Below are 21,345 nucleotides of genomic sequence, written 5' to 3' on the forward strand. Positions count from 1 at the left end.
CTTAGTTCTTTTCATTTTATAAAATTGTGTTTGGATTGTTATTTGTTAAATTAAAACTCCATACATGAAAAATAAATGTGAAAAGGCTTGGAAATCTAGATCTCTTGCATAGTAGTGAGCAAGGGCTATGGATGCTCCTCAAGGAGCCAAGGCAACCATTCTTTCACCAAATTGTAGATGACTGGTTGGTAGAGCATCTTGAGAGGATCAAAGTTGAGGCTACACTAGTTCATCCCTTAGATGAAGAGTAAATATTGCAAATTAAAAATTGAGTAAAAATTTAATAGATTTTTAAGTTTGATTTGACAGAAAAAGAGAAGTACAGCGGAAAGGAATTTAAGTTTTCTTTTCATTTTTTGGTTAGATAACATGAAAAAAAAATAATATAAAGATGTTTTTGGTTGGATCAACTTACACTAAGAATAATTTTTTAGAGTAATTCTTTTGAAATCTAATGGACGTAATAAATCACTAATCTTTTATGATGTAATATAATATGTATTTATTGTTGTTTTTTAAAAGTAATGTATTGTGAGAACATTTTAAATAAAAATCACAACTTTCAACAAATCTTTCTTCATCAAGATAGATTTTATTTTTGTGGGCCTTACCCTCTTTTTTATTACTTTCCCTTTTCTTTTGTCATCCAAATAAACAGATTTTCTCTAGTCTCTCGCACTCATCTCTCTGTCGTGTCTTATGTTCTCTCTTCTGTAAAACCAATAGCACCATAAGTGAAACTAACTGATATCTTGACCAATTTCTAACTTCCTAATCAATTTCCATATCCGAAATACAACTATTGCTAAACTCTAAGTCCACTCTATAAACATGCATTTCATATTATTGTTGGTGCACACATTTAGTATTTGCGTGCCGTCGAGTTTGGGAGATCTCCTATATATCACGGAACATGTCAACGACTTGCTTGCTCAAATTAGTGCCCAAATTCTTTTATTTTGCAGGCTAAATTATTGTAATGTTGAGATAAGATTATATATATATGTATGTATATGTATGAAATTTATGGTTGTAAAGATTAGGTTCATAACTTTTCAAGTGTCTGTCTTGCAAGTTCTAAAACAGGCAGCACAAAATGACCAACTATTTCGGGTCTTTTGCACAGGTTTTGGCTCCCTTGCACTTTAGACAATGCACTTTGGTACTAAATTAGACTGACAAGATGCTTGGTTATTTGTGTCTTATGTTATTAATTTGCTAAATGTGTTCAGGGATTATTACGCATTCAGTGATTATTAATTAAATAGGTGAATAAAGTGCATAAACTATACAAACTTGAAGAGTGATCAATCAAAACGTTCCAAAAAGATATATAATTCACACTCTCTGCAAAGGAGCGCATCCAATATATGTTACATTAAATAACAACGTGAAATTCACACTCGTAGTTTCTCATTGTGGCATAGGCCCAGGCATTGTTGTTTACTGGATTAGCAAGGTGATTAGTAAGGTTCTCTAAAGATCCCTTTCCGGTTACAATGGCCTGAACAAAAAATCCAAACATGGAGAACATAGCCAACCTACGATTCTTGAACTCTTTCACCTTCAACTCGGCAAAAACCTCTGGGTCATCAGCAAGACCCAATGGGTCAATGCTGCCCTCTAGGTAAATTGGGTCAATCACCTCACCAAGAGGCCCACCGGCAATAGGGGGAAAGCTTCATTGCTTGCCCAGCCAATGATGATGAAGAGAGAGCCATTGTTGAAGCAGCCATTATTCTAGATTTAGTAAAACAATGAAAAACTATGCGGCTGAAATATGCAGAGAATGGTTATTCTTGATGCATTTGTTGAGCACTATATCTGAATTCTTATTGGTTTGGAGCATCCATTTTGTCCACTTGTTTCTTCTCCTAGCGGTTAGACACTTGTCGGATATTTAATCGTTTGATTTCCTTCCCTTACCTACACAGATCAAATATCTCAAAAAAATATCATTAAATACCTATTTTATGAGTAAGAAATTGCCATTTGTGATTTTGGATAGGCTATGTGTAATGAATAGATATCTAAAGTGGTAACCGTTACAGAAGCGGGACCATTGTGCATTTGTTGCATTGGTAATAGTACCAAGTATCTCTAAAGTATTGCAAAATATACGTATTTGCATGGGCAAACATTTGCACTATATTTTCTTGGTTGTGAAAATTATTTGCGGTAGTTAGTTCTTATCATATGTATTGGGAAATACCTAAGTCTCACATCGGCTATCTCAATCCTTGGAGTGTAGCTTATATACCTGTTATATATCTGTTGGACAACTTCATTTAATGCCAATTAGTTTTAAGATGAAATCTAACAATATGAAAATGAAATAGACTCTAGGAAAATTACTTCACTGTCTCAAGACCAATGAATTAATTTTCATATAATGCTACAGCTTGCAAAGTATAACAAGGAAAATTAGTGTAACGTATAGTAGCCAGACGTTTCTCTTGTGAGCTATTACCAAACCAAATGAGTGTTGGTATTCACTTAACATTCAATCATGTGTCTGTAAAAAAAAAAACATTTTATCATGTGGGTGGTTGTATCTAATTTTTACTGGTTCGGAAAAGTCAATCATGGCAAGGACAATTAAACTCAAATATGTACCAGTTTGAGGAATAATATTCAAAATTGTATTTGATTTGTGAAGCAGAATGAAGTGCTAGTAATATTTAAGAAATCTTCATCTCAGTAGTCAACTTCTTTTTGTAATTCATACTAATTTCATCTTGAGAAACATCATAGAATCACAGAGAAATGAGATGTGAATTGGAAAAGTAATATTTACAAGTTTTCTCTTTAAAAAAATCATGTAATTCATATAAATAAGGCAACAAATTATTCAAAGGGGTTTTGATACCTCTGTTCCATTTAAAAAGATAAATAGCTAGATCCTGCAAATAATGAGCAAAAACCATTTCCATTGGAACTTCGTCATGATTTATTATAGGGTAGATACGTCGAACCCTCTCTTACCCACAAGTTTTAATTAACCATCAAATTCATCCCTAAAGTAATACTCTATCTCATAAATTGTCCCCAAAGTAAACAAATCATATCAAGTAATCCCTCAAGTATTAGAAATCATACCACACAGTCCTTCAAATTAGTCTATGGAAGTTAGTAAAATGTATCTCATCGTAGAGGGTAATAATTGTGGGACAAAATTGATGGTTTACTTTACATTTTTAGTACACCTGAACCAGCTTTCCAGTTCCAAAATAATATATAAATCCCCTTTCCAGACTCCAGTTACAACATGACAGCAGTAAACCAATCACTTAATGCCCCATCTATAGAAACTTCAGAACATTTTCAAAAAGATTTATACTGCCAGTGTAGGAAACTTCAGAACATCTTTAAAACTGTTTAAAGACTAAGGTTTAGTTGTGTAATAAACTGGAAATCAAGAAATAGAAACAAAATGTGAGAATTTTTTTATAAAAGAAAGATCATGTCATTCCTAATCTGCGTTACATGCCAAATAGTCATGTATATTTCAATATGACACGTTTCAATTTGTGCCATGTAACAATTTCAATCCGATGTATGATAAAGGCTACAGGAAACACAATGTTTATGCAGAGAAAAGTTATTCAAGCATAAAAGAATACACTTGACACAACAGTTATCATAAACTAGCATTGTCTTCTCTCATACTAGATACCGTAAAGCATTTTGGTCATCGAGTTAAATATGTAACCATCAAACTGAAACAGTATCATTCACTAAAACTGCAGACAGAAATCAAAACTTCACAGGCTGTGGAGTTCAGTTCTGTTGAAGATCTTGTAGAGGTTTCCTCTTAGGAAATGCACTCCTTGATATGATCCTGCCACCTTGTTCCTTCTTTGCAATTTTAATGTTTTCTTTCATGTCACTAGCCCCAAGTACATCCCTTGCACGTTTCATGGGCAGACTCTTTACAATCAACTCTTTCTTCATTGATGATTCAAGATTAGTATAAAAAACGACACTGTCCTCTGAACTTGGAATTGGTGTACACTTTGTTGGTGTTTCCAATTTCTCTTGAAAAGTACCTTCATCTCCAGAAACAGTGTCTAGAAATCAAGATTAAAAAAAAGTATCAATTGAGTCCTATATATAAGCAATCACTTTGTATTGGTAAACTCTTAAAAAGATGTTGCACTGTTTTAACCAGAACTTATACTTTACCTGATGCAGAAATTTGTTGAAGGTTAAAAGTGCATGACTTCATTTCAACAGAATGGGGCACAGTTGGAGCATACTCATCTGAATTTTGTCCATCAGTATCATCAATAGACTGGAAATCATTCAGCAAATATTTCTCAATGCTATCCATGTCGCTCTTTATATAGTGTTGATGACTTTTGTCTTCTGCTTCAGTTCCATCTGCATCATCATGGTCATCAGAGTTGTCAAACAACCTTGTAACTTCTCGTTCCATTGGATCACTCTCCTCCATAGATCTCTGCAATTCATTTGCCATATTCAAAACTTCCTGACTGTATTCTTTTTCCATCTGATCACTCTCTATGCTTTCTTCTATGTTGCAGGTTCCCACAACATCTCCAAGTGTACTTGAATCAAAATATGTTGCAGCCTGAAAGCCTTTAGTTGCTGAAGGCTCGAGGTTATTGGGCATATATCCAATGCATTCCTCTGAATCAGCAAGCAGACCTGACTTCTCAACTTCTTCCTTCAACAAATTATCTCCAACTTCCACTGAAGCAACCTGTACAAGATCCTCATTGTTCAAGTCCATTACACTAGATGCTGCATGCATAACTTGCTCCTTATTGACATTAATCTGCATGTTCTCCTCCAAATCACAAATTCCAATATCAATTTCCTCTGAATCATTAATCAGACCTGACTTCTCAACTTCTCCCTCCAGCAAATGATTTCTAACTTCCACTGAAGCAACCTGTAAAAGATCCTCATTGTTCAATACCATTACACTAGCTGCATGTATAACTTGCTCCTTATTGACATCAATCTGTATGTTCTCCTCCCCATCACAAATTCCAATATCAACTTCCTTTGAATCAGCAATCAGACCTGCCTTTTCAACCTCCAACAAATGGTCTCTAACTTCCCCTGAAGCAACCTGTACATGATCCTCAGTTTTCAACACCATTACACTAGATGCAGCATGCATAACTTGCTGACTGGCATCAACTTGCTCCTCATTGACATCATTCTGCAAGTTCTCCTCCGCATCACAAATTCCACTATCAACTTGCTCCTCATTGACATCATTCTGCATGTTCTCTTCCACATTACAAATTTCATTATCAGCTTGTTCCTCAATGACATCATTCTGCAAGTTGTCCTCCACATCACAAAATCCAATATCAATTTCCTCCGAATCAGCAATCAGACCTGACTTCTCAACTTCTCCCTCCAACGAATGGTCTCCAACTTCCACTGAAGCAACCTGTACAAGATCCTCTTTGTTCAAGTCCATCACACTAGATGCTACATATATAACTTGCTGATTGTCATCAACTTGCTCCTTATTGACATCAATATGCATGTTCTCCTCTACATCACAAATTCCAATGTCAACTGCTGGTGGTTCTGGGAAAGAAATTATTTCAGACTGAAACACTTTAATCTCTGAATTATTTAGCTGCTTCGGAGAAAAACCAATCATTGTCTCTGAAGTTGGGCGTAAACTTCTTTTTCTAGAAGATACAAACTTAGCATCAGATATATCTGCATTTTCAATCACATAGAACGTCAAGGTTGGAGAGATTATAACCTCATTCTTTGAAATCATGGGAGAAATTTTATGAACTATCACTATCAAATATCAATAAACATTTAGAAAAAAATTCACTATACCTGAAGCAATCATTTCATGAATATTAAGATCAGACTTCACTTCATTTAATGCATCATTTGTCAGAAACTGAACAGGTGTCCCATATGAATCTTTAAATGTAGATGAGTGAAACTCATCTATAAAATGTTCAACTTCCTCCATCTTGACACTTTGTGTTCTTTCTTTCATGTTACAAGTTCCCTCAACATCTCCAAGTGTACTCGGATCAAAATATGTTTCAGCCAGAAAGCCTTTAACCGCTGAAATTTCAAGGTTATTGGGAGAAAATCCAATGCATTCCCCTGGATCTTCAATGGGACCTGTCTTCTGTGGTGTTTCCAACTCCTCTTCACAAGTATCTGTATGTACAGACAAATATTTCAGAAGCCAGCTATAAAAGATTGTGAAATCACACCTAAAAGACATAACCAACAAATTTGAAAAACAAAACTGCACTATACCTTGATGAATATTAAGACAACTAGAATTGGATTCATTTTCTGGATAAGTTCCCTGAAATTGATCTAGTGTCCCACCTGGTATATTTAAACTAAAAGAAACATCATGTGCACAATATTCAGCAGTAAAATTAGTCTTTCCATCAGTATCCTTGGCATCAACTTCAAATCCTTTGTTTATGAGATTGTAGACACTACCATTATAAATATTGTCATCAGATTTCTGAACTTCTTCCACCATAGGATAACCAGACTCCTCTTGAGAAACATGTAAAACATTCACATCTTTCATGCTTGATGATCCTTGAGGGCTACTGTTGTCACCTTGTTCTACAGCTTCTTCTTTATCCACCATAGGGTAACCAGATTCCTCGTGAGAAACATGTAAAACATTCACATCTTTAATGTTTGATGCTTGAGGGTTATTGTGGTGGCCTTGTTCTGCAGCTTCATCTTCTTCCACCATAGGGTAACCAGATTCCTCGTGAGAAACATGTAAAACATTCACATCTTTAATGTTTGCTTGAGGGTTATTGTGGTGGCCTTGTTCTGCAGCTTCATCTTCTTCCACCATAGGGTAACCAGATTCCTCTTGAGAAACATGTAAAACATTCACATCTTTCATGTTTGACCCTTGAGGGCTATTGTGGTTGCTTTGTTCTACAGCTTCATCTCTTTCCTTTCCATTTTCACAAAGATCTTCAAGAAGATTATTTTCACCACCCAAATGCTCGCCTTCTCCCTCCACCAAAGGTTTGTTAAATTCCTCTACTGCAACTATAACTGGTGCTGAATGCAAACCTCCCTGACTGTTAACAACTTGTTCCTCATTGAGTCCACTTTTCATGTCTTCCTCAACTCCACAAATTCCAAAATCTCCCCTTGTTATTTCCCGGGAAGAATTCGTTTCAAACTCCAACCTTTCAATCTCTGAACTTTTCAAATTCTTGACAGAAACAACACTCCTTTCCTCTAAACCCGGGCCAGGAGTCACCAAATCAATCATTTCCACATTTATGTCTTTGCCACTAACACAACGGGGGGTGTCTTTCATTGTTCCAACATTACCAGAACCTACAGGATCTTCTATTTCCTTTCCCTATGTGCAAAACAAAACTAAATTACACAAACCAACAACACAACTTAGACGTAATTTCTAAAGTGTTTTTAGTACTATTCTCCTATTAATGTTTTTTTTTTTTACAAAACTCTAATTCTGAGCGAACAACAACACCGAAAGCAACAAAAAAAAAATCGTACTTGAAGAAAAGGGTATAAATATAATGATAAGAACCTTAAAAATGAGGGAGAGTCTGTCTGCCATTTCCTTGTTCTTCAAATTTGCAGGGATGTCATGTTTCTTGCACAAAGCCTGCAGCCTCTTCCTTTTCATGCCGTGAAAATCCATACCCATCATCACTCTTTCAGTTTTGAACAAACAGCAACAACGTCTGCAAATCCAAACCTTTGAAAATTGAAAATCACACAGAAAAGTAAGGAACGTGGGTGTGGGCTGGTTTCTGGAAGTTGAAATGAGGAGTTTCCCGCTACTTTCGATACATTATTTTAACGAACAACGTTATGGTATGTAATAATTTAAAACACTATGTTTGATTTTGGTGCAAACAAGTTTGAATTTGAGTTGCCACAGCATTACCCGTTTTGAATTTGAATTTTTTTAAACTATGAAATAAGCCAATGGTCGGTGGCTTTACACGTGGATCACCAATGACCCCGCTACTGCACGTGGCGGTAAGTGGTAACGTAACTCCTTTTATTCTGTTTAGCTTTTGTTTTGAGCAAGGATGTTCTATTTCTGGGGATTCTTTAAGTTGATGTAGTCTCAACTCTCAATCTATTTTCAGGACCTATTTTTCCCATGAAATGAGGGTAATTAAGTTATAATAATACTCCTAACTATCAATTACATGCAGTAATAATGTTTTGTATTTTGCAAATAATTTAATAAATTTTCAAAAAATTAATGGGTATTATTTAGATAATTATATTATTAATTTAAGCAATGATGCATGGTGTACATGAAATCTATAAATCTAAATTGCAACTTATACCTATTTATAATTATAATTTTCTTCACAGAGAAGAAATAATTATAAATATAGAAGTAGTATATTTTTAGTATAATGTAAAAATTATAGCATTTATATGTCATTGGCATCTTGGCAATTTTTTCAGGACTTCTTTTAGTCGCATCCGGGGATTCTCATTCTATAACATGCTTCAAATTTTCAAATAATGTGATTCTCATTCTCATTCTATAACATCCTTCAAATTCAAAGCATTTACTATTAGTTAAGTAAAGTCCCAAAACAATGACCCACTCACTCTTTGATCATTGTTTTGAGATTTTTCAGTTTCCTTTTATTTCATATTCTCTTTCTCGAGTTCTAAAAAAAATGTTCTCTTTCTCAAATTAACGAGAATCCGTTTACATCCTTAATTAATTGAAGCCTTTGTTTCACGTTTTTCATCCTAAGCTAATTCTAATCATCATTTTCATTGAAAAAAAATTCTTTTGACGTCCTCTTTCTTTCTTTCTTTAACATGATGGAGAGTCTCGAACAATATTTTTTTAAAAAATACTATCCAACATTTTCTCTGACACTCATTTTCTAATTCTTTTTTATAATTGATTGAAATTTATTGATCTTTTAACAAATTTCAGCACACATAAAAAGAGAATGTCACTAATATTTTTTATTTAAAAATTAGATCGATCAAGTCATTAATTTATTTTTACTAATATTAAAAACAACTTTAGTTTGATTTGAATATGTAACCGTGACATTATTATTTTTAAATCAACCGGCCACGTGATCAATATTGCACTATGGTTTCTCTTGGGTGAGACTTGGTAATATTACACATAATCTATCCTAAATCATACGTGGCAGATTCTTACTGGATAGAATAGGTACTTAATGATATTTTTTGAGATATTCGAATAGAAATTCAGATATAGATCTAGTAAAGATAAGTGTACCCCTCTCTTCTTTAAGCTATATATTGTGCACAAAAAAATATAAGTGTACCCCTCTCTTCACTTTGTAAGTTACAAAGCATTTCATTGTTTTACTAAATCTAGAATAATGGCTGCTTCAACAATGGCTCTCTCTTCATCATCATTGGCTGGTCAAGCAATGAAGCTTGCCCCCTCCACCCCTGAGCTTGGTGTTGGAAGAGTTAGCATGAGGAAAACAGCCCCCAAGACTGTTTCCTCAGGAAGCCCATGGTATGGCCCAGACCGTGTCAAGTACTTGGGCCCATTTTCCGGTGAAGCTCCCTCCTACCTTACTGGTGAATTCCCATGGGCTTTCTGCTGATCCAGAGACTTTTGCCAAAAACCGAGAACTCGAAGTCATCCACTCCAGATGGGCCATGTTGGGAGCCCTGGGCTGTGTTTTCCCCGAACTCTTGGCCCGCAATGGTGTCAAGTTTGGAGAGGCCGTATGGTTCAAGGCCGGGTCTCAGATATTCAGTGAGGGTGGGCTTGACTACTTGGGCAACCCAAGCCTGATCCATGCACAAAGCATTCTTGCCATCTGGGCCACCCAAGTTATCTTGATGGGTGCCGTTGAGGGTTACCGTATTGCAGGTGGGCCTCTTGGTGAGGTGACTGACCCAATCTACCCAGGTGGCAGCTTTGGCCCATTGGGCCTTGCTGATGACCCAGAGGCTTTGGCCGAGTTAAAGGTGAAAGAGCTCAAGAATGGTAGGTTGGCTATGTTTTCCATGTTTGGATTCTTTGTTCAGGCTATTGTGACTGGAAAGGGACCCTTAGAGAACTTGGCCGACCACCTTGCTGATCCAGTAAACAACAATGCCTGGGCCTATGCCACAAACTTTGTCCTGGAAAGTGAGAAAAAAATAAAAAAATAACATTCAAAGAACAAGAAATGACTTGTGAATTTTATGTTATTTAGTGAAGTATGTATTAGATCTATCAAGTGAGAATGTGAATTATATTGTTATATTTTATATATCTCTTTTAAGTCCATTTGGATGTATCTCCAAGGTTCTACTTTTATGCACTTTATTAACCAAACTAATTAAAGCTCAAATGACAAGTCTTAAACATTAGAAGCGAGTTAGCTTCTAAAATTTAATGCAGTAGGAGGAAGGTGAGAAACAGAAATCACCAAGGCAAACAAGTGCTTTAAATTTTGCATTTGATTCTCCTCTTGTGGATCACGATAATTAATTTTTATCATATGCTTGATTTGGTTTACTCTTTTTTGACTTTCAAGACTCTGGACTTTTTTCTTCAAGGTATATTAGTCAGTAAAACCAAGCTTTACAAATTACCAACTGATAACTGTAAATTATTATTGTTTTAGTGAAACCAAAATGAAATATTTTATTTTACTCTGTTTCCTTTTTAATTATACTCTTTCAGTAAAGATAAAATAAAATATGCCATGTTTAAAACCTTGTATCCTTATTTTAATTTTAATTATAAAATACACCAGATATAAAACAAGACTTACATTCTGTCATTTTATAACACCTTCGGGCATATATGAGAAGAGGAGTCTGCGTTTTGTTTTACGCAGCTACATACAAAAAAGGCCATGTTGTTCAGTACGTGTCTGTACTGGCTTATTCGGTTATTTAATTTTTTTTTTTAAAAAGAAGTTATTTACTTGGAGATTGAGTTTGCAAAGTGCAGATAGTGACCATTAATATTGTTATGAAAATTGTGATTCAACTCGTAAAATCGTATAAGTTTATAATTTTATAGTATCTTCACGAATTAAATCGTGAGTAAAATCATAAATCAAGTATAATTGGTAGTAAACTCGATGGAATCATAGTAAATTCGATAGAATCAGACCAAATTAAGAATTAAGTTATGAACTTTAGTTTTTTTATGTTATTTATAGGTTCATACAAAGAGGAGAAATCACTTGCATTAAAAGAAGATGAATGACTTAGTTTATGTGATGTATAACTTGAAGTTGAAAAGTAGATAAATAAGAAAAACTATTACTCGATCTTCCATTTGAAGATATGAAATTTAATTATGAGTGGATAATAAAAGAGGAAGATGATATTTTTTATGAAGATAATGTCCAAGTTGAACAACCTCTAGATAAAAGTGGTAGTGTAAGTAATATTGACTTGGTTGAAAGAAGTGATCTAACTTTAGATGTATTTGATATTAATAATTTGATTTTGAATGATCATCACTTCAACATGAAGATGATTTAATTAGAAGATTGATGATGGTGATGATAATGGTAATGATGGCAATATTGAAGATGATTTAATTAGAGGATCGATGAACATTTAAAATATTTTTATATTTTTCAAATATTTTTATTTTAAGAATTTATGTTTTATATGGTATGAATTTATATTTAATTGGGTGTGAATTATATTTATTTATTGAATTATTATTAAATTTTATTATTTTAATTTATTTTAAAATTGAAATATTTAATTATGATTTTATATATACGAATATTAATATATTTTTTAAATTAAATAAATTCTTATAAATTTAGGAATCGATTCTATAAATGAAAATTTACTGAATTTTCACGGATTTACAAAAAATTTGCAAGTTTGACAACTTGGATCACGATTATTCAGCTTTCACGAGATTGGAGATGTACGCTTCTAAAATCAGTTCTCGTGAAATACTTGTGCATGTGCTTTTCAGAGACAAGTAAATAAAGTGAAAACATTTAATTAGTTGATTTAGCATGTACAAAAAGTCTGAATGAGTTACCAGTGAATGGTGATAGTTTCTATGCTGGTCACATCAGCATGAACTATACGATGTTGACAGTTTAACTACCTAATCAATTTCCTAGTTACTACCAATTTAGCATTTTACCTGAGTAGTAATCTTATATACGATTTTTTTTTGAGTTTTAATCTTTAATAGGATCTAGGATAAACACTCATCCACTACTGTTCTATTTGATTGCGAGGAGATAAACAAAATGAATGAAAATAAGAGATAAACATGAAAAAGAGAAATATGGTCAAAATAAAATTTAATGTTAGGTTGTTTAATTTAAGAAAGGAAAGAATTAAATAAACATATAAAAATACTATTATACCCTTATTATAGTAAGTCGAGTTTCTTTCAAAACAAACCCAACAAGATTATAATGGTAAAAACGCCTCTCACTTTTCCCACATCACATGAACATGAACCACAAACAAACAAGGCATGGGTTTTTTTTTCTTGTGAGACCCACCTTCACATAAATTAATTCCCTCATGAATCAACTCCACCAAACCAACGGCATAATTTACGTTATTAATATTGCACAAACCTATACTTACCTTTGCATAATTTCAAGATACTAAAAATGGATTTGAAGATACTATACATTGTAGACATTTTATTCACTTGGTGCAAAAGTATCGAAGCCAACCATATAAATCCCAACTTATAGGGAATTTCTAAAAAACACATGGGCACACTTTATGATTACAAATGAGAGATGCCTTATTCCGAAGAAGTTATAAATAACATCTCACCTGTGATTTCAGACTAATTTAGATAATGCACATGTATAAAAAAAAATAATGAAACCTCTCAAAACATATGTTGTATCTACAAACACCACCCACAAATAACATTTTTTTTTGCAGTGGCAGTTCTCACCAACAGATCCAGGGATGTGTCATGTGTCTTTGACCAAAAACTTATGCATGTTGCAGATCTTATCAGTGTAAAACGTCAAACCATGGCATGCCCTTCCATTTTTTGTTACCTTTAGTCACAATTCAATCCACAAATTTCCAACACCACATCACTTTTGGCCAAGAATGGGTTGATTCTCACCCAAAGTAGGGTTAAGATTGAAGACAGGAGAATAGCCCAGACCAAAATGATGGTAGGAACACCTTCTTGTTTTCCCATGACACCCTTGAGGAAAGGGTAAAGGTGTACAATGACCCAAAGGGCAAAAAATAGCCTCCCAAACAAAGGACCCCATGAATCATATCCATTGTTTATAGCATCCGAGACACCGACAATGACTCCGATGATGTTTATGATTAGTAGGGTCAAGGGAGGGATCAACAAGGATGTCCACTTGAAGATGTAGAGGTCAGCAAACTCTCCATCATCTGCTGCCTTGGATGTGACTGTGAAGTTTGTGTTGACTCCCGCCAGAACTTTGAGCAAACCCTGAAAGAGAGCAAAGAGATGTGAGGAGGCACCACCAATGACCCAGAACTGCTCGTTCCTCCACCAGTCATGTATACCGACACCTCCCCACTGCATTTCCAGGATGCCAGTTGCAGCTATAGAGATGAAGAGGGCCATGAAAATGATACTGGCATAGTTACTTATCTGTGAAGAAAAGAAAAAAAAAAGCATTAGTTTAAAGCACCATAAAGTGCATCACATTCTATGTTTATTGTTTAGAGCAATTCTTGAATTTTGTCTGAGCACAGTACCTAAAGCCACCGGTACTACTAATCGAAAGTTAGAGATAACTATATCTATATTATGATTTTAATACATCTTTAGCTTTTTGGGTGGTGGTGCCTAGAGGCACTGTACTTATGCAATAATTGCTCCTTGTGTTTATGTATTCCTAGGATGTAACTTGAACTCAGTTTGAGGGTTGTACTTAAAAGTAAAGAAAAATTAATCCTACCTCGGGGACAATGAACTTCCCAGTGAGCAGACAGACAGCTGGCAATGCACAATAGGCAATTAAGGGAATTGAAGTCAGAGGATAAACAACTGAGTTTATGTAAGAGAATCGTTCCAGCGATTTCAAGCCGCCACCATAGCCATACCATATGGGACAATGCCTACTGAAAAAGATCTCAACAGATCCAAGAGCCCACCGAAGAACTTGATGCAGACGATCCGAGAGATTTATAGGAGCTGAACCTTTAAAAGCAGGCCTTTTTGGCATGCAGTATACAGATCTCCAACCATGACAATGCATCTTGAAACCTGTTAAAATATCTTCGGTAACTGAGCCATATATCCACCCAACCTGAAAGACAAATGTAGCAGAGGTCTAAGTACAGGAAGACCAGAGCTTGAAAGAGCTTCAAGGCTTTAAATATGAAACAAATAGCATACCTCTTTCCCCCATTCTGTCTTATCTTCATAACCACAACTAATTACATGGATGGCCTCTTTCAAGAGTGTAGCAGAACTTGCTGCTTTTGGAACACCCCCATCTTCCAAGAGTGTCGAAGCTATGAAAACAGATGATTGCCCAAACTTCTTCTCAAACTTCGATTGAGACATTAGTGATGACTTCTCATTGTCAATTCCTGTGATCAAGGTTTCAAGAGGAATACAAAATGCCATTAAAAAACTATTAAGTTTTGTAAGCAAGCGAAGACAGTAAAAGTATGCACATAAGTACATTATAATAGTGGATCAAAGCTCAACCAAATGCATCTCAAAGTATTATTTAGAGTCTTAGAATGCATATGAATGTTTTCAAACGAAACACATGGCCAATTTGAGGCATTTCGTACCTTCAATTCCCTCTTCAATATTTTCTAGTGCATGCATTTGCTTTATATCATCCTTATTCTTTATCTTCTTTTTCACACTTGACTTTGCTTTAATCTTTTTCTTCTTAGATCCACAACACAGACAGCAGCACCATTTAGGCCAACAGTTACATGTCTTTCTTGGTGCTTTCTTCGATGTAGGGGCATCATATCCATAGAATGCCTGTCTCCTGAAGACACACCCAGTTCCCACATATATTGGTCCTTGGATGCCATCTAAACCTTTCATATTGATCTATACACATTGAAACAAATATTAGCTTTTCCTTCAAAGCAAACTGCAAGGTATATGAATGTATATTATATATGCACAAACAACAGTAGCAAATTCTTACTTACATCAAAGAATACAACATTGCGATTCGAGTATCTATCATGACGATCAATCCCATCAAATCTTTGAGGAAACTGTACGTAGCATATTTTTTTCCCTGATGTAGGATCCATCATGAAGCACATGGCTTCACGAAGGGCCTTACTGTTATTTATGTAGTGATCACAATCAACATTCAGTACATAAGGAGCATTGGTGATTATTGCCGAGACTCTCACCTTCACAATCAATCAACAAAGCATTAGAAAAATGGTAAGAAAAATGGAGAAAGAAGAAAACTGAGAAAGTTCAGTTTTATAGTGAGAAGGACACTCTACCAAAGCATTCATAGCTCCAGCTTTTTTGTGGTGATCATATCCAGGTCTTTTCTCACGAGACACATAGACAAGACGAGGTAATTCATTTCCTTCGATGTCACGAACACCATTTTGACCAAGGAAAACCTGTAGAATAGCATCACAGTTTAACACTTAAACTCATACAAACATGCCATGTCAACAAAGCATTTTCAATCTACACAGAAGACCAAGATTGCATCATAACATGGTACTCACTTGTATCATTCCGGGATGATCTCTGACATTGTTCCCAGGCCATGGAGTACCATCCTGCATTGTCCAACCATCCTCAGGAACCTTTTGTGCCAAAGCCACCAATGCATTAATCCTCACTTTGAACTCTTCATACTCCCTCTGTGTCAACACAATTGAGAACACCAAATGCAACCTCTTATTGCTTGAAGCCAAATAGAAAAAAATGAAAAATTATAGATAGCAGCAAAGGACAAAACTTACATACAACTCTTAAGGTGTTTCTAATGTTATTCTTCAATCAGAATTGAAATTTCACTTCAGTAATCTATATTGATTTTTAATGCAAACATTTGTTAGGTGAATTACCAAGGAGAAACTCCAGTTTTGATAGTAGAACACCACCAAAAACACCTAAGAACCTACATCTAAGTTTTGTCTTAAAGCAGAACTCTGCAATAACTCGACTTTCCTTTGGTATAAACTATGTTTCTCAATTAGTCATATTTCATGCAAATTTCAAATTTGAAGTTTATGGCTTTTCCTTTTGGTCTGAAAATGACATGATAGGAACAATTTCAAACCTTAATGGCACGACGTTCTCTTATAAATGTTGCATCCACTTTATCCTTCAAGTAGTCAACCTTCTGAGCAAAATACCATTCAGGAGCCCGTGGTTCAATGCAGAACTTCTTGCAGAATGGAACCCATTTCCTTGCAAACTCAGAAGTCTCGGAAAGTGCTTCAAATGTAAGCATGGCAGCTCCATCATCTGAAACATAGCATGCAACCTTGTCCACTGGATAATCCACAGCAAGGATAGACAGAACTGTGTTTGCAGTAATGAGTGGAGGTTCCTTCATAGGGTCCACTGTACTAACGAACACGTCTATATCAGCTAACAGAGATGGCTTTCCTTCTTTTTCATATCTGTGAAATTGTAAAGCATTAATGAATAATGCCTTATGTCACAAACACATATAAGGATAGTCAGAGAAAGATCAAATACCTTAGAGATAAACGATCAAGGTATGTTTCTCTAAGAATTGGGCTCCATTTTGGGAACTGATCAAAAATCCATGAGACAGCAAACCAGATTTCACATATTACTGAGGTGAGCCACAATGCGTATGCATCATTGACTGGATGGAGGATTCTATAATGAAAAAAGAGGCAAAGAATTGCAATCCGAAGTACTATTATGATTCTGTATGGATTTATCCTGCTTGAACTAATTGGCAACTTTCTCCAAAGTGGTTGTCTGCCTTCATCCATTCTGTTAACAGGAATTCAGATTACAAAATCATAAATTAAACAAAAAAGCAAATAGTAAATAAATATAGCAAGACAGTATGACTGCAAAAAAAAAAATTGCAGATAGGGGAGGAAATAAATTTTTGTTGTTATCCACAAAATAGATAAATAAAATTAGTTACTTAGTGGATTAAATAATTATTACATATTTTTACATGGTGGATTAAATTATTACAAATTGATGGTTTTTAAGGAATACTTATACCAAAAAATTTAGAAGAAATTTTAAATAACAATAAAATTATAGATAAAAATTAAGTTTACATAAGAAAGAAAATAATGATGATTTACGGATATGTTTAAGGTGGAGACTAATCTTTGAATATTAAAAACTAATATTTAAAAGTAAAAATTGTTTAATTATCTTTAGTATAGAAAGATTTATATACAGATTAAAATTAACCTTAACTAATTGCAAAATTAATAAAGAAATCTCAATTTAAACCTATTTAGGTTAATTGTAATTTTTTGAGAAATTGCAAATATAGGTCTAAACACCAGAAAGATGATAGAGTAAAATTACATAATAGTCCCTACATAATTGCTAATAGGCTCCGGGAAAAATCTAGAAAATTGTTCATTTGTGCATTGCTAATAAATTCCTAATATATATAATTGTTAACATCACAAATAAACCCTTTTTGTTATATTGTACAAACTATAAAGAAAGCCAAAATATTGATAAAATGTTATTTTTACAAAATAAAAATTAAATTTTCATCTTATGTAACTAGGTTGTCTGAATTTTTTTGTCGAGAGAATTTGAGTGAGGAATATTGATTTAGTAATATTAATTAAATCACATTTTCTTAATCATATTTATATAAATTTTATTATTAAATTTAGAAAATTAATCAATAGCAAATATTAGAAAATAATTTAATTTTTCTTATTATTTTACATATTATAAATTGTTGCCTTTCTAACTACCTGACAACGGTTTAAAACTTTTAATCAGTAATCTTGCTATCATTTTCAGTTTAACATTTGGTTGTTTGTAAGAACCAAAATAAGTTAGACATGCTCTCTGATTGAAGCAGCCAATTTTGGCTTTAAATAAGTTGAAAAAACCTTAACAGTTGAAGTTGACAAATAAGAACCACAAATAAAATCCAGCAAATTTCATGATTAACTTTCAATGAACAAATGATAAGAATTAGACAATATCACCTACTTTGGTAAGTCAGGATCATCCAGCTCATCACTATCTTTACCCCCTTCATGTCTAACAACCTGAAGTTTTTCACTTTGTTTTTTCTTCCAATCCTCCATCCGTTCCTTCCATGCAACACTTCCATATCCATAAACTGCAATATCCTTTTTAGGATCCATAGGTCTTGGTTGAACTGCATCACCATCATTAATTGTCACATTAAATAAGGACACTGAAACCAGGGCCAACTAGGAGCAGCACAGTCTAAACAATGTGCACATGCAAACCAAGACAAATAATTGGACAATAGCAAGGTGTAGTTAAGTACTTTAAGTGATATTTTTTTTTTATTAAAATTGGAGTTTCACCTCGGTAACTTGAATAATAAAACTTGAACTTTAAATTTGGCATTGAATAAATCGGTGAAATTCCAATTTTGATTGAAGAACAGTACTAATAGCACTTGATTGCTACTATATTTTGTCCAATAAAATTACTTACCAGGTACAGATGAATCAGGAAAAGGCATGGGATGAACTCGTTTCCCTCTGGCCGTGAATGGAGGAAGAATAAGAGCATGTTTATCAGCAGAAATGCCAACATCCTTAATTGACAAAACCATCATCAGTCATATTCAAATTCAGAAAAAAAAAAAAAAAAAGGCAACAGCCACGAGTGCAGGAAATCAACTAACCTCTTGACCATATGTCAAGAGAGGGATCTCAGAAGCCACGGAAGCTGCATCAAACTCCGATGGTGCATGGATCACCGAACCATTCACCTGTGAACCATAGTTAAGGCGAGCAGAGAACACGCTCCCAATATCAAACTCACTTTCCAAATCATCACTATCATCCTCTTCTTCATCACCCTCAACTCTAGGACTACCTGAAATCAGTTGCAGTGTTAGCCAAATCTATCAACAGATTATGTTAATAGAACAAGAGGAATGCTAACAATTCAATCTCTAATACGCTCTCTACTATTTGTTAAAATTTATTGATAACTATACAATCACGAGTGAAACTCATTAAATAAGTAGGACCCACAAAATTCAGTGATTTTTAATGAACTTCTAATAAATTTCCGTCAACAATAAAGAGTTATTAAAAAAATATGTTGTTAGCATTCCTAAATATAACAAATGGAACTAAGGTGGAAAAGAAACATAAACACGTACACAGGTGAAAAAGAAACATAAACACACACAAAGAGATCTAAGTAAAAATTGGTTGAAGCTTCTTCACCTTTGATGCGCTTATATCTGGTTTTACACTGAGGACAAACTTGGTTACCCTCTCTTCTTTCATACTCATAGCAAGGTCTGCACACAGGGAACGCACATTCATTGCAAGCAACAAATGGCTCCCCATTCACAGTAACCTCCAGCTCATCCCCACAGATCTGACAAATTTGACCACTTAATTCTGTGACAGCTACCTGCAAATAACAGTGATAATGTAAACCTTGATCAGATCATGAAAATTGGATGGTAGTGCACTATGCGAGAAGATGGAAGAAGGTCCACTTTTTTGTGCACATCAGTACACATGAGCTTTATTACTAAATGTGCAGCATCAAAGTTTATAACTTTCATGCAATAAATCGACACGCTCTGGCTTTTATAAATCAGAGCTCTGAATTATATAAATCAAGGCAAGAAAATCAAGAACAAGAGACACACAGAGAACATCAAAAGGACCAAGTTGAATGAACTCAATTTTTCAAAGGTAAATAGGGGAAAAAAGTATTTTTCTTTTCCTGTTTATTTCACCCATAAGCTGGAGAGAAACTGATAAGAGTTTGGATTGGGAAATTTCCACAATTTAACACAAAAACAAAAACCCAAGAGAGAGAAAGAGAACTAGCTCAATTTAACACCATGAAAGTGACCATATGAATGAAATGAAGGACTCAAAATTCAAGCAAGGGAACCCAATTGGGTCAGAAATTCAGCATGGAAATCCAAGAAAGAAAAGACCCCAATGGGGGTATTTTCTTCTTCAAACTCTTGACGTGGCTTAGTGAGATGAGTTGAAGAATAAGGACAAAGATCAGAAAAGAGACACTTTTTTGGAAAGCTATGTAAGTTCAAAACTCTTCAGATGAACTGAGAAATCAGGGAGATAGAGACCACTCACTCTTGCAGTTTCATCAGCATTGATAAGAACAAACTCATTCCTGTTATGAGACCCAGCAACTAATCTCCCTTTGGTGTCCATTGAAACCTTAACTCACCACTCTTCAACACCTCAATCTTCAAATATCAAACACCCCACTTCACAAATTTGCCTCTTCCATGCACATATAGTGAAAGAAAAAGAAGCAAAAATAGAAAGGTTTTTAAACTAGGAGTGAAATCAAAGAAAGCTGTTTCCTTTGGGGGATATAGTGAATGAAAATGATTCTTTACTTGAGCAACCAAGTTTTCTAACAGATGGGGTGGTGCCAGGCTGCTACTACCACTCTTTTGTCAATTGTGAAAGACACAAGCTTGCAGCATTATCAGAAAACCCATTATAAAAGGGTAAAAAGAAATGTGAGTATGTGTGGAAGAAGAAAGAGAATCTAGGCAAAGCAAGCACGGGTTGGAAATTCAACGGAGAAGAGAGATAAGATGAGAGTATGAGACAGAGTCAGAGACAATGTGGGAGAGTGTTGCTGTGTACGTGTGTATGTATATGTGTGTTTGTGCAATGTGTTGTGTAGTAGACTAGTAGTAGTTGGATCCATTATTGTTGATTTTCCTAATAATACACTCGGGGTACTATAGTTTATGAAATGAAGTAAACTAAAGTTTTTGTTTTACCTATGAATTATTAGGTAATGTTAGCTGTATCTTGTGTGTAATGTGCAAACCTTCATTTGGTTTCATAACTTAGTGAAATAATTTTGATATCAGAATTGTTTTTAAATTATTGAATCTAAATAAGATATATGTCTAAATTAATTTAAATTATATATTTATATTAAAATGTGCATTTTTGTTAAAAAAATAAAAAAAGTTGAGCGTTTAATATATTATTATTATTATTTAGTTGAGTAAAATATGTTTTAAACCCTTCGTTTTAAAAAAATAGTCTTAATTCTTAAATTTTAATTCTCGTTTATTTTAAATTGGTAAAATTCATATCTGACCATAATGTCTTAAATTTTATAGAGATAAAATTCTTCAATTATAAAAAAAATGATAATCATAA

The 21,345-nt window shown here is 34.2% G+C and overlaps 2 protein-coding genes and 1 pseudogene across 3 annotated transcripts; 1 reads left to right on the forward strand and 2 right to left on the reverse strand.

Moving 5' to 3' along the window:
- Nucleotides 1-3,482: 3,482 nt before the first annotated feature.
- Nucleotides 3,483-7,928, reverse strand: LOC102661108 (uncharacterized). The gene is made up of 5 exons (XM_006574727.4): nucleotides 7,574-7,928; nucleotides 6,283-7,378; nucleotides 5,842-6,180; nucleotides 4,186-5,712; nucleotides 3,483-4,070 (listed from the first exon to the last, which is right to left on the reverse strand). Exons 1-5 carry the CDS (start codon nucleotides 7,694-7,696, stop codon nucleotides 3,781-3,783), a joined length of 3,375 nt encoding a protein of 1,124 aa, XP_006574790.2. The 5' UTR covers nucleotides 7,697-7,928; the 3' UTR covers nucleotides 3,483-3,780.
- A 1,393-nt stretch (nucleotides 7,929-9,321) lies between these two features.
- LOC100796861 (chlorophyll a-b binding protein 2, chloroplastic-like) lies at nucleotides 9,322-10,307 on the forward strand (annotated as a pseudogene). Its single transcript, XR_136304.5, has one exon. The product of XR_136304.5 is annotated as a chlorophyll a-b binding protein 2, chloroplastic-like (transcript).
- A 2,332-nt stretch (nucleotides 10,308-12,639) lies between these two features.
- LOC100795809 (cellulose synthase A catalytic subunit 2 [UDP-forming]) lies at nucleotides 12,640-20,895 on the reverse strand. Its single transcript, XM_003518544.5, has 14 exons — nucleotides 20,287-20,895; nucleotides 19,393-19,585; nucleotides 18,840-19,033; nucleotides 18,647-18,749; nucleotides 18,167-18,338; nucleotides 16,688-16,954; nucleotides 16,263-16,608; nucleotides 15,703-15,840; nucleotides 15,466-15,591; nucleotides 15,154-15,366; nucleotides 14,776-15,049; nucleotides 14,369-14,565; nucleotides 13,929-14,279; nucleotides 12,640-13,618 (listed from the first exon to the last, which is right to left on the reverse strand). Exons 1-14 carry the CDS (start codon nucleotides 20,365-20,367, stop codon nucleotides 13,037-13,039), a joined length of 3,237 nt encoding a protein of 1,078 aa, XP_003518592.1. The 5' UTR covers nucleotides 20,368-20,895; the 3' UTR covers nucleotides 12,640-13,036.
- Between the last annotated feature and the right edge of the window lie 450 nt (nucleotides 20,896-21,345).

This window comes from Glycine max, chromosome 2 (assembly GCF_000004515.6).
Source record: "Glycine max cultivar Williams 82 chromosome 2, Glycine_max_v4.0, whole genome shotgun sequence".
NCBI lineage: Eukaryota > Viridiplantae > Streptophyta > Magnoliopsida > Fabales > Fabaceae > Glycine > Glycine max.